Source organism: Colias philodice, chromosome 3 (genome assembly GCF_061535455.1).
Source record: "Colias philodice isolate Cphi_HAF_F1 chromosome 3, ilColPhil1 Martin Lab GWU primary, whole genome shotgun sequence".
NCBI classification, from domain to species: Eukaryota; Metazoa; Arthropoda; class Insecta; order Lepidoptera; family Pieridae; genus Colias; species Colias philodice.
The window spans coordinates 3,750,926-3,765,805 of record NC_143088.1 but is presented as its reverse complement, the minus strand read 5'-3'; the positions used below and the strand labels follow the sequence as shown (position 1 = coordinate 3,765,805).

Here is a 14,880-nt window from a genome sequence, read left to right as displayed (position 1 = left end):
CGGCCGCAACACGGCGACGACGCCCAATAAGACGTCTGCGCCGGATCGGGTCCGCGTGAGGATCCCTCTCGCGCACCCGCTCTGCCTCCTCTTTCTGCGAGATCACACTCTCCGAGAATGCGATCACCGCACGCCAGGATCTGTCGCCATCCACCATTGCACGAACAACGGAGGGTAGAGAGAGATCCGGCCCGATTATCGCGACTAAGCGAGCACAGGGCTCGGCCCACGCGGGGCACACGGCAAGAGTGTGATCTGCCGTGTCCTCCGGACAGGCACACCAGTGGCAGACCATGCTGGGCTCCCTCCTCGCGACTTTACACAGGTACCGCCCGAAAAACGTAAACCCCCTAAGCTGGTCTTTAGCAGCGTTAAAGTGGATTTGGGGGGAAATTCAGTGGCGTGCCTAGGGTGTAAGGACTGGGCAAGCCCAAATTTGTCGAAATGTTTGCTGGGTACCTTTTTGTCAAATTATACTGTGTAGTGTGTACCTATGTTCGTTATAAAACTTATAAAAAAATGTGAACATACCGAATCAAATCTTTTAAATCTTCTTTCCTTCTTTCTTCTTATCTACAAGTCTCGCTCGAAGATTTTTTCAAAGCACACAGTAAGCATAAAACTACTAGGCAGAACTTGATACACATGCCAGTTTTTTCATACTTTCAGCGGCTTTGAACAAAGCCTTTTTTTTGTGTTTTTGAACTGGTGATTAATTACGATATCAAAATACTAGAAGTAGAGTGTAGACCCGCGCGCGCCCGCAAACAGTTGAGTAAATTGTGAAAGGTTTAAACTTTAACATTAAAATCTATAAATTATTTAAAACTGTATGACAATATATTATTAACTAGCTGTGTCCCGCGGTTTCACTCGCATTGATCCGCTGCTGTTGGTTTTAGTGTGAAATCAAAATCAAATCGGACCAGTATTTCCTGAGATTAGTGCATTCAAAGAAACAAACAAACAATATCTTCAGGCCCCGCTGAGTAAAACATGCACACAACGCAAACCACCACAATTTACAACACAATCTGCTGTCGCGACACTCATTTTATCACAAAATTCGAAAAACTTTCTAAATTACACCGTTATTATCACCCGCTCAATCAAACACTAATAAGAAAAATTAAATTCATAGTTCATACACTCACTCGTTTCTCTCACTTACTCGTATTTCGCTTTCGTTCGCGCATCGTATGACGTATCTTGACTATTTTCATAGTACCTACTGCAACGAGAAGCCGGACATTTTTCGCCATAGATATTGCTATAGAATTTTATAGATAGGTATGTAGCTACTTAGACGAAATTTCATATGTTAGAAGAGAGGCGCGCAAAGCCCGGTAAAAGCCCACGCGTGCGAGCGAGATGCTACATGCCACTTAAGAACGACAAGAAAGAATAATGTCAACATAAAAATTACGACCTTATGTAGATAGCAAGAAGGATGAAATTAAAACGTTTGACTCGAATTTTACATTATTTTATTCTAAGCGTACGCTAGTCGCTAGGCGTAGGTAAGTTTTCGTTGAATTTCGGAGCAAAGGTTAAATTACTCATTGCGCGCGAATATTCAAAAGTGAATTTGGATATTTTAGCTCGACTCGTAGCGAATTCTTAGGCAAGCCGGGCTTTTCGGCTTGTATGAACGTACCGCCACTGGGGAAATTGACATTTCATCGAAAATCAGGCTACACAATCGATCTTCCATTCATAAAACTTTGACAGTCTCTTTCATTTTTAAAATAACTATACTTTATTTATTCCAGACTCCACTTCTATATTAGTCAACAGTCTTTTCAAAGACTTAATCGAAGGCAACGTAAAATACTTCTCCAAAAGAGAGTAACATCTTGGACTCTTCTTATATAACGACAGAGACAGTAGTTTTTCTTCTAAATTAAATCTGCGACCAGAAGGTTTCTTACTCGTTTGGGTATACTGCATTCTAGTGAATATTTTTGCAGCAGCTGTCATTTTATTCGTGATTTTATTCAGTAACACATTGGTTGACATTTTTTCAGAATCAGCTAGTCTGGATTCAAACTTTTTGTTTTGCTTTAATGATCTTAACAGCTTTGACTGCAAACTCTTAACTTTACTTCTTGTTGTATTTAGTTGGTTCAACAAGAGTGACGGCGGTTCCAACTGCTGATGATGTTTAACTGAAAAACAAAATACATATATATTAAAAATTAAATCGAAAACTAATAATAATACATACAAAAATAATGCAATGAATGCTATGCTGAACTATTGCAATCATTGCCAATTCTTCTGTGTTAAACAAGAACATCAGGTTGTATGCATATCAGCCACCGAAACATAATACACTAGACACCGATTTCTCTGATATGTATACCTACACAACTGACAGATGGCACGTCCCTGACGAGAACACTGACACGGGGAACTCGAATGGCCCTGACCCGAAAATGTGTCAGTGCTTAAATAGACTGCACAGATAAGTTTTGAGTTTCAGAAATTTGCAACTATGTTTATGTTGCTTTTCACACAAATTAAAATAAAAGAGAATTAAAAGTTTAAATTATGCATTTTAATAACTCAGCCCCCGGAATCACAGACACAATAGAAAATCTATTGTGTCGTGGACTGATCGGGCCGCTGGGGGCTCAATGGGTTAAACTGACTTTGAAACTTTTGAGTTAGGCCAAATAATCAGCTAACTTGTAAAAAAATTTTTGTATGTTACTATTCTAGGGAATAACTTTGTTATAATTTTTGCTAGCCAAAAAAATTCTGAGAAAAGTGCCTAGCACTCTTTTATACCTTTTATTGGCTTCTTCTGTAGCTGATGATAATTGTGTTCAGAAGATATAATTCCAACACAGCTCTCATTTAATGATTCAGGTGGAAGGAATGCTGTTTCTGAAGTATGAATGTCACCTAAAAAATAATTTTAATTTTATTATTATTAATAAAAAATAGGCCAGGTGAGAGTAGAACTATACTAAGCCGTTTAAGGCTTCTTAAGAGTAGGGAACTCAAAAAAAAGTTTAATTGATATTTTTTTTTAATATGTTATATTGTACAGTGTACTGAATGAGTAAGGGCTTATGTCACATGTGTTATAAAGCCACTCTCATATATTATGATGAAATGAAACATCTTACATCATAAAAATAGTTGATAGAGCAAGATCCAGACATAGAACTAGATTCTGAATCTAACTAAACACATTTTTGCACATGTTTTAGAGCGGCAACATGATATCATTAGAATTCATAATGTATATAAGTACCTGTTACTGTTGGCCTCACAGTAGAAAGTCCGATTGACTCATTATCCACATCAGGAACAAGTAATACTTTCTCGTAAGTAACAATTTCACCAGACTTATCTGAATAATAAAAGTATAACCTAAATTATTTTATAAAACATAATTATGTTAATCTAATGTTGTGAATTTTGAAAACAAAAATCAATATACCTGGCACTATTTCAGTTAATTTTGTTGAGGAAGGTTGATTGTGAATAGGGTCTGATGTAGGCAGGATTTCAGTTAATGATGCAATATCCACATTCCCTGGAAAATATTGTAATATTGTAGAAAATACATTCATTAGATACAATATCATATTTCACATCCTTCATATAAGAATCCATAGGTTAAATATCGGAAAATCATCTCAATTCTAGCAAAGTTTTAAAAACTATTTGACAGGTAAGCCTTACCTTGCAGATGTAGTGAGGGCACTGCTAGGAAATTTAACCGGTTATTACGGTTCTTATCTTTTTCAATAAAATGAATGTCACAGATAACCTTCTTCTTATACAGTTCATAATCCTCTTGGCTATCCAACTGCCCACCAACTATTTGAACCCAAGCCTTGAAACGATCAGGATTTTTTTCCGGATGTGGGAATTGGTGGTAAGATATCACTGAAAAAAGATAATTAAATACTTATTAAAAAACTTAAATTTTATAATGAAAAATTTCTTATTCCTGTATTAAAATATATAAATTTAAATGCTTAAACTTTCAGAATGAAAGGGATAAAAAGATAACACCTAATATCCTGCCTTAATGCCTGGAGGAGTTCTATGTCAAAAGACAACCTAGTGCATATAAATGTCATTTGTTTGATATTCTACAATTAACTAAGTAGAGACTTATCAGTGAAAATAACTATTTTTATTTATTTAAATTTCCTTCTTACTTTGTTTACTAAATAATATTTCATAGGCTGTTTGCCAGATGTGTACCAATTTTGGTAGCTATTTATTAGCCATTAGACTATAAAATGTAAAATTTAAATAAAATCAACAAAACTGGGAACAAATTATTTTAAACTTAGTGTCAATGTGTATAATTTAAAAGTTTAAAACATAAAATGAATGTAAACTGATATGAAACAATTTCTGGAGTTTTAATTGATAATCGGGTAATCTAGTTTTTGATTAGTTTGTTTATATCATCAATCATCATCAGCCTCAAAACCACCACTTTGGTCAGTGTACGTTGGTTGTTATCAACTACTTACGCAGCCGGGACCAACAGCTTTAACATTGTCCTACATAGAATTTTACAAATATACACAGACCAACCTATAGCAAACAATTGAATTACAGCCTTTCCGGTAGAACTCTTTGGCACGTATGGCTACAATGGTTATATTAGTGCTTTTAAGTATTTTGGATACTTTGTCTTAAGTGTTGCTAACTTGCAGTCTTGCAACTCGTGAATTTATGAATAAAATATAAATACGATATAGTTTAATAGCGGTTCCTTCGCTTAAAAATAAGTCTGTAACGTAAACATTGGTTTATCATGTTTAAATGATACTGATGTTGACGTAATACTTACAGGCGTTGTAAGAACATCCTAAAGCACATCGTTTAGGCATGATTATGTTCGTCAACAAAACACAAGCGTCTTTATCGCAAATACACCATCACAAAGAAGCATTCGGTCGCAAAATCGCACTGGACGTACTAGAAACGCGGAGGAACTAAAAGTTCGACTCACACAAAAACTTCTTATAGTTCACACACTTTACAATAGAGGACAGAACTCAACTCACACGGATCAGCGGAATTTCAAGAAGAAATGCACAAAAATAAACCGAAAGCTACAATCAAGCGTTTAATGTTTATACTTTATGCATGCTTTATGCAGGGTCGCAGGGAGCAATCGAGCACTTGTGACAGATGACAATTGACAAACAAATTGACAATAAAGCGTCTTATTCACCGTTCACGGTCCATCTTGACGTACGTCCCGCCAAGGTCATACACGATGCACGACGCAAAACGACAGTGAATAGCGTTGACGTACGTCAATAATTATTATTAAACACTTGACCGTAATTTGAAGCTTACTTATTGAGAAGGTACCTAGCTTTTTCCGCCTATTTTCCCTCTCTTTCTCGTTGTATATATGCTATCTCTCTCGCACACGGCACACTTCCCACCAGGTGGCGCGGCCGGCGCACGATAATGTGCAGGCGCTTGATCTTCTTCATTGGCGTCTAGCTTCCGCCGCGAGAAGGTTGTCTACAAGACTACAACCTTGGTGCTATTAAGTATTAAGTATTGCTTAAAGCAAGTGCTAAAAGTGTTAAAAAGTGTATCCCGTCGGATCGGTACAGTGAGTTATTTTTACATCTATTCTAATAATATTTTACTTAAAAATGAGTAAAAATCTTTAAAGTCAACGGTATAATCGTTGGACTTTATTTAAAATGCTGAGGTTTTTAATGAATCCTTCAGCAATAGTTTATTTTTCAATATGCTTAAATACTTAATAGCATGAATAAAGATATTTAAAATTAACGATACAACCGTTACATTTTACTTGAAATAGTAACTTTTCTTTTGAAATATTTCATTATGCAATATGTACTAATTAATATTTGAATTTTTAATACTGTGAGTAAAGCTATTTTAACGGTGTTACCGTTCGGCTTTACTCGAATCGTTAATATTACTTTTGTGATTATTTGATATTACTAGATATATCAAATACCCTCTCTTGTATATAGATATTTTTAATATTTTATTTCATTTTTAATAATGTGTTTTTATTACAAGGGTACAAGTGAATTTTTCGTGGAAAAATTACAATTAATACTTAGTATGGATATGAGCCAACTCAAAGCTTTACAGGCATACAATCCATTGCTACGACTTTATTACATTGTCGTTATCGCTAGGAACGGTTCGGAATTCCTATCATAGTTTATTACTAAAAATTATCGAACGAGATGAGTCAGCTCCAAGAAGTCACGACATGTCAGAACATGTTGTGATATTATTTTATAAATCGTACGAGAGTTACCGCTCAACTGAATAATGATGGAATTCGCTCATGTATAGTAGATACGTACCATGAATGTTCCACACATTCAAAACTATCCCCGTAGTCTATACGTGTCCTTTTATGAGTATTATTCTGATCCGTTTTTATGTGAAAATAGACATATTACACACGGCTAATTTGATTGAAAATTACGTTTCCTATGTTCAAATGATGCAACTTTTTTGTTAAAACGAGTAAGTACCAAAAATTTTACAATTAAATTCTTTGGTTTACTGAACTTGTGCTGAAAGGGTTATCGTATAATAATTATCGAGATATCTTAATATAATTAATTAGATTTAGATACACTTATTTCAAAGGATTTACAATTCACTTCTAACGTTTTAGAATAATATTATAAACTTGTACACCTTGACAAAAAGTAAAAAATTGCGGGTGAGTGGAGATTATTTTGTGCAATTAAATATTATAACGTCCTACGACGGTATGGTTGCGTTCGTAAGGAATGTTAACGGATATAAAGCAACTAAATGTTACATCGATTGCATGAACAAAAATAAATATGAATCGAAGTTCATTTTAAAATTTAGTGAATTGATTTGAATTATGAATTTATTAAATGTCGCTAACATTGGAAAATAAGTTAAAGGACCTTGTTAATTGCTATATTATTTAAATGATTATTTACTGCTATTTTTATATTAGCACTAAGGTGTATTCTTGCTCGAAGCAGAATACATAAATGTGGCCACTACTCCTCGCAGGGGTTAGCCAGGTCAAATTCACCCTCGCAGGGTGTCTCTTAAGCATTTTTTGGCAGGCCCTACTTATTTCTAGTTACAAACATCCCTCGCGCAGCTGTCGCTCGCAGGGAAATGGTGCAAATATATATCGGCCCTCGCGGGGCTTTGATTACAATCGTCCCTCACGGAAAAGATGGTGCGAATATATATCAGCCCTCGCGGGGTTTTGATTACAACCGTCCCTCATGGAGAAATGGTGCAAATATATATCAGCCCTCGCGGGGCTTTGATTACAACAGTACCTCACGGAGACATGGTGCAAATATATATCAGCCTTCGCGGGGCTTTGATAACAACCGTCCCCACGGGGAAATGGTGCAAATATATATCAGCCCTCGCGGGGCTTTAATGGCGATTGGTGCAAATATACAAAGGATTGATCATTAAAATGATCATAGATATTTGCTTTTGTCAACGAGGACCCACGAAAGAAGTTTTGGATATGACCGTATCGGATCTTCACTCTTCTAAGGTAGGTAGAAAAAGGTTTTTGAAATCTACTTCACAGTGGGCAGTATAGTAAATGACCTAATAAAATACAATAAAGGTTAGATACGTCAAATAATGGGCGCATGAAATTGATACTTCGTATCCTAAAAGTTTACGCTTCAGGAATCAGGAAACCACCATTGGTTTACCAATTATGGAAATTGGAATTGAACAAATTGTATTTACCAATGCAAAGCCTAATCACAACAAAGGAAGGCGAGTCGGATCAAATATCATCTCGCAGATGATTTGTGGCGGTGGTTTCGAGGATTGTCACCAAGCCTTGTGTCAACGGTATGTTTGGTATCGTAATTAAATGGCACTAGCCGACCAATTTTCATATACAAACATCGGAAGAGATTTTTTAATCGCAAAGCGATTGAATGTAACAAATGACGATTGATTACGTATAGTTGACCTCTCATAGGCCTATTTTAGTTGCCCGGTCTTGTAGGCAATTTATTTGACTCGTTTTTCAACCCATTTGACCTCATTATTGCACCCATGAGATTTTTCTTCGGGGCTCAAACAATAAATCGCTGAGGGATTAGGATAATCGTTTGTTAGACAAGTTTTTTGTCATCCCACCAGGATTATTATATTGTATAATAAAGTTATATACAACTATTAACGTAAAACGTTTAAGTACTCAACGAATGCTGAGAATACTGACTGTTGAGTTACATAGGATAGAGGATAAATAACGGAAAGTCAATCTTTCCAAACAAAAGCCTCTTATTATTAGATATTACTTGGAACCCCTACCCTTAACGAGAAAGCTCTGCCAAATGACTTCTCATTTCTTTGCTTTGAGGGGGGGGGGGGCAATAAATGAAATGTACAGGCTATACGGCTTTTAAAATATAAGTCTGGTAATCGAACTAAACTTTGCTGGTTTAGTTCTTGCTATATCGCTATCCGTGCCTGCTTCTCGTGTTTACGGGTGAATTAAGTTTATCAATAGTCATAAATGCAATGCTATTCAGAGGATATACTGCATTTAAAACATGACAAAGTCTGGTAAGCGAACTAAACTTTGCTAGTTTAGTTCTTGCTATATCGCTGTCCGTGGCTGCCTCGCGTGTTTACGGATGAATAAAGTAATGTCCTGTCTTCGCATCCACAGCTAACTGTCCTATACTGTCATAATCTTAACACAGATTCATTCGACATAGCTCCCCACGAGCTCAGTTCTTCATTTTTGCACTCGCACAACTGTGGACAACACAAGAGCAATGCCTCCATTGGTAGCAGTCACAATCAAGGGATAACTAACCTTAGGCTAGCCATATTACGGATGTTGGAACAACCGACTATATTCAGGGCAATTTTCTTTGTTCAGTGTAACGTTTAGACTGTCGTAGCATTCCTACGGAACAAAGATGGGATCAGATCTGCATCCTTAATGCAGTTAATCGAAAGGAGATACTTTCAGACGACGATAGTATTCAAAACCCACCATATTCCTTAACATAATAATGCATAGTTAAGCTTATAATCTCTCTTGCCATTATGTCAGTTAGAGACCTGAACGACGCGATAGAGTACCGCTATTTCAGTAGTAGTAACACCTAGAAGGGTGAAGGTATTCTGGAAAGCGGAACTGAAGGCCCGGTCAGCAGCATCAGCCACCTAATAGACAGTGTTCAGTGCTGCACCACTATAATCTGCAAAATGACTCTGACGGTATGAAAATGTAGAGTACATTTTCAAAATATCAAATGATATAGTTGGAATAAAAATCCTATTTGCCTCCGTCTATCCAAAAGACATACGGAGTAGCTAGTAGCAGTTGGTTGAATTAGAATAAAGTAACTATAGTTAAAATCCTTTGTTACTGACTGGATAAATTTGGCTCTTTTCCTATCTGACGTTCATATAGCTGTTGACTGCCTAGTGTTGTGCACAAACACTATTATTATAAACTAGCGGTCCGCCCCGGCTTCGCTCGTGGTACTTACGTTTTCTCTACATAAAAACCATCCTCGTACTACAAGGAATATAAAAAGAATTATCGAAATCGGTTCAGCCGTTCTCGAGTTATGCGCTTACCAACACATTTTGCGATTCATTTTTATATATAAGATAAGAATAAGAAGATAAGTCACGTTATGTAGTCCCGAGGCTTTCGGTATATAAGTTCTGATGTAAATCATAATTATATCTTAAAACCGAATTGATTAAAAGTAACGTACTTGGCTGTAGTAATTGCAGTTTTGGGACACAGATAAGCTCCTTATCATTTTAGTCTCTTAAGTTCAGTATATTTGTTTCCAGTACAGAGTTTATGACCTATCAGTTTTAAATAAATAATTCATGCATTGTACTGAAAGTACTAGCCATGTTTAGATTATGATTGGTGGCGTTGGCTCTAAACATTAATAGATACCGCACGGTTTGGTTGGATGTTAAAAATCTGTATTATAATTAAAACCGTTTACCTGTTTTGATATTTTATTGCCTTATTCAAGGGGTGACCTTTTAAATTTATTTCTGACCCCAAAAGTAAGGACCAAGTTCTCTTCTTGTCCGCTTGTAGCAGGTTGGGTTAAAACTGTGTGAGTTGAGACAGGTGGTAATTCTATGTTAAGATGATTCAATTGTGCTTCTACAGAGTTCTAATTGAATAAATAAAGGTTTGAGTTTGAGGTATTTTTGCCTCGTCGGGATCAGCTGTTGCTTCATTTTGTAAGTAACATCTAAATGCGTAATTGAAAGTCGTTACTGGCGCTTTCGCAGATTTACGCTAAAGATAGTGAAAATTGTAGTAACTTTAACTTTTCAAGCCCAAAAGGTTAACTAAGGTACGCTTGAACCAATCTCATAAGTTCTAATACTTTTAATCATTATGATTAACTTTTTGGTTCTTATTTGATTAACTTTTCGTCTGGGATTGTTAATATAAATAATATAAAAATTTGTGTGATTTATTGGTATACTATCTGCACACCTTACTCTTTCAAATAAAGAAATAAGTAATTACTTATGTACCTATTCAAATTCACATTGGCGTCCATATATTGTACACCAGGTGGGTAACAAACAGGTCTCAATAAGTAAGCTTCAAATTACGGTCAAGTGTTTAATAGCTGTGTTTTACCTGAAAATAAAACACATATTAAATACTTACCTATATTTGAAGCTTACACTTAACGTCCACCTGTTGAGGATTTCGACTCAATGAAGAAGATCAAGCGCCTGCACATTATCGTGCGCCGGCCGCGCCACCTGGTGGGAAGTGTGCCGTGTGCGAGAGAGATAGCATATATACAACGAGAAAGAGAGGGAAAATAGGCGGAAAAAGCTAGGTACCTTCTCAATAAGTAAGCTTCAAATATAGGTAAGTATTTAATATGTGTTTTATTTTCAGGTAAAACACAGCTATTATTATCTTGCTGGATGTGCACGACCAACTTTTCATCCAGCGAGCACCCCCACCACCGCGAACGTCGTGCAGATGGACAGTGAATAGCGCGGACGTACAGCAGATTAGTGTTGCCAACAGAAATTAATGTAAATACTTGGAAACGTGGCCTATTGATATGATTTTTTTGTGATAACTTAGTAAGTAAATGAGCAAGCAAGAAACGGTTATTTTATATTTTTATGTACACAGGAAATCCCAATTATCATTACTTTTGGATCAATCTTGTACACATGGACAGTTTATATTTAGAAGTTATTATTTTAAAAGAACTCCAAGGCGAATTGTTGAATGACACAGATTTTATGCAAAAGTCCACTACAGAAAAATGGCAATTTATTTAAAAAAAATATCTTGACGAATTTGTTTGTTTAAAAAAAAAATGATTGTCTATATACTCTCTGTTCCCGCCACTTCAGCATTTACTGAAAGAGTCTTTTCGGTCATGAATGTGAAGTGGCGGGAAGAGAGAAACCGAGCTTCATTAAAAATTAATAAAAAATGAGCTCTTGAAATATATAAATTTAGATTTGGAATGTTTGGATTCATATAATTCATTTAAAAATAATGAAAAATTCTTAGTTACTGCAAAAAGTACAAAAAAATACATTTTTAAAAATATTTATTTACTCTTTATTTACCTCCTTTAAAATCAGATATACTCTATTTCTTCAAATAAAAGTTGGCAATCCTAGCCTTGCTTGATGCGCGCACGATCGTCAGTAGGATACATCCAGCACCGCGGCCTTGAGCCGACGTACGTCGGGGATGGACCGTGAATAAGACGCTTAAGTCTTCGGGTGTCTTCCGATATGCACTGCGACCACTGTACAGTGTGACGTCAATTCAGTATACTGTGAAGCCGTTCCTATATAGCCAGATAACCTGGTTACGATTTAAAACGGAACGCAATCCCGTATACTGTCAGCCGCATTTTTTGACGCAGCATTCAAATGAGTGTATTAAAGTTTTCTAGAACATATTAAAAAAAAAAACTGTTTTGGAGTACTGTCAAATTAAAAATATTTTTATTATTATTAATTGTAAATTGAATTTATAATATAACTAGCGGTCCGCCCCGGCTTCGCCCGTGGTACATATTTACGTTTTCTCTACATAAAAACCATCCTCGTACTTCAAGGAATATAATAAAAAAAGAATTATCGAAATTGGTTCAGCCGTTCTCGAGTTATGCGCTTACCAACACATTTTGCGATTCATTTTTATATATAAGAAGATAAAAGTAAGTACTTTTTCATAAAAAAGAACTTTCAGCTCGTATTGAACATTTTCAACACAGTTTAATAAAGTTAATTTTTGCAATTCTTCCATTGTTTTATTTATTAATCCAAACTAATTACAGAACTTTAAAATTTTCTGATTAAACTGTAGCTTTGTTTATATGACGTTAGGCCTCGGAGCATTCGAGCGTTAGGCACTCGAGTGGTTTTGACTGATCACGTGATCAAAGTACTGCGAGTACACACTACACAGTAGAATATGGCGGCGATTTATGACGTCATATATTTCCCTAGGGTACTGCGGCAGTATACTGGCAGTCCATAACGGAACGAATTTTTCTACAGTGCAGTGGTCGCAGTGCATGTCGGAAGACACCGAACATCTGTTGTTACCTAAGTAGCTAATTGTTTTAGGATGGTGATAAAAGATGGCGCTGTTCTTGATAATTTTACAGGAATCCTTCACGCTATGGTAGTGTCCACAGTAGTGTCCCACAGACCGTTGTTGTTAATGGAGAGAAATCTTGCGGTGCGCCGATTAACATTGGTGTTCCGCAGGGATCTATCTTAGGACCGTTTTTGTTCTTAGTGTATATTAATGACCTACCTTATTATTTGCAGGATATGTGTGAAATAGTACTGTTTGCAGATGATACCTCATTAATATTTAATGTGGATAGATATGACACAAATGTTGACGAAGTAAACTCTGCTCTTTTACGCATATCTAATTGGTTTAATGCTAATAATTTATTATTGAATGCAAAAAAAACAAATTGTGTAGAGTTTATCCTTCCAAATGTAAAAAAGGTCAAAAGGGATATCATTTTAAACGGGGAGGTATTATACCCTGTCGAGTCTACTGTTTTTCTTGGTTTGACACTAGATGAGAAGCTACAATGGGGGACCCATGTTGCCACCACCGCTGCTAAGCTCAGCTCAGCTGCATATGCAGTTCGAAGAATAAGGCATCTCACCGATGAAGATACGGCTAGATTGGTTTATTTTAGTTACTTTCATAGCATTATGTCCTATGGAATTCTACTATGGGGCAGGGCTGCAGATATAGAAACTATATTTATATTACAGAAAAGAGCCATACGCTCTATATATAATTTACGTGCTCGGGACTCACTAAGAGATCTCTTTAAGAATATTGGTATCCTCACTGTACCATCACAGTATATATTTAATAATGTTTTACATGTACACAAAAACGCGGACTTAACACACAAAAGTAGGAGATAGACACTGTTATGGCACAAGGAATAGAAATAAAATTGAAATGCCATTTTATAGGTTAGCTAAAGTTAAAAATTCATTTATGGGCCAAGGTATACGTTTTTACAATAGAATTCCTCATAGTATTAAAGAGTTTAGTAGTGTTAAATTTAAAACTTATTTAAAAAATGTATTAGTTCAGAGAGCCTACTACAGCATTAAGGAATATATGGAAGATGAAAATCCATGGAGGGTTGTCGCGTAAGAATAACAGGACAGTTCTTTGGCATATTATGATAATATATAATATTATGTAGTTAGATGTAAGTAACATGTAATGTAAAATTATATTGTATATGGACATGACTTTAAAAGAGCAACTATGGAGTTTCTTGCCGGTTCTTCTCCATAGATACTGCTTTCCGAATCGGTGGTAAATTTAAAGAATGTAATGACGATTCAAAAGTGCTTCTGGAAGAAGTCTAATTGAATAAATAAATGTTTGAGTTTGAGTTTGAGTTTGGGATAGAAGTAAAGAAGATCGTCGTGTATGGCATGGGTGATTAGTCGAAAAAGTGTCCACTTGTAAACAGCAAATTATTGTTCGAACTCTGCCGAAATAGCGCTAGTGTAGCAAGTGGAAATGATAATATTATAAACTTAGCATAAGTATATGGGTTGAAAAATTTAATATTTCTCTTTACTTCTGTAGATAAGAAATATGCAGTATTTAAAATGTTTATTTTTTTTAATTTAGTACCTATTCATATTTTTATCTTAATTCTTTCTTACTGATATTTTAGACGTGAAAGTATTTCAAGTTTTTAATTTAATTTTCAAAAACATGGAAATATAGAGAGAAATATAGAAATCAGAAACAAATAAAAATTTACCCAACCCAGTATTCATATTTCATCCTGTTTCAAACAGATATTACGAAGCTATGAATAACGTCTTAATTTGAAGGAAATACACTTAAGGGTTTGATGTTACAACGCCCATAATTCTATAGAGATCCCATTACTGCAGCTAAAGTGAAAAAATTAGGTCATCGCTCTGGCCTGTGGGCGTGTTGCTTGTTGATCCTCGTAATAATTAAGATTAGAAAATATCGTAAATAAATAAATATTTCAGGACAATTTTCACACACTGCACGATATGATTCCATACTAAGCTTTCGCTTGTGTTATGGAAACCAGATGGCTGATAAACATATATATATATATAATTTTAAATGAATACTTATATAGATAAAAGTAACACCCAGACACAGAGCAAACATCTATGTTCATCACACAAATATTTGCCCCGGGTGGGAATCGAAACCCACGACCTCTGGCTTGGAAGGCAGGGCCACTACCAACCAAGCCAACCGGTCAGATGCATTATGAATACATCTGTTTCACTGATCGATTT

At 35.7% G+C, this 14,880-nt stretch overlaps 1 protein-coding gene across 1 annotated transcript; it reads right to left on the bottom strand.

Moving 5' to 3' along the window:
* Window positions 1-663: 663 nt before the first annotated feature.
* LOC149489514 (uncharacterized) lies at window positions 664-5,128 on the bottom strand. The gene is made up of 6 exons (XM_089713975.1): window positions 4,832-5,128; window positions 3,700-3,906; window positions 3,455-3,550; window positions 3,266-3,364; window positions 2,794-2,910; window positions 664-2,168 (listed from the first exon to the last, which is right to left on the bottom strand). Exons 1-6 carry the CDS (start codon window positions 4,869-4,871, stop codon window positions 1,753-1,755), a joined length of 975 nt encoding a protein of 324 aa, XP_089570101.1. The 5' UTR covers window positions 4,872-5,128; the 3' UTR covers window positions 664-1,752.
* Between the last annotated feature and the right edge of the window lie 9,752 nt (window positions 5,129-14,880).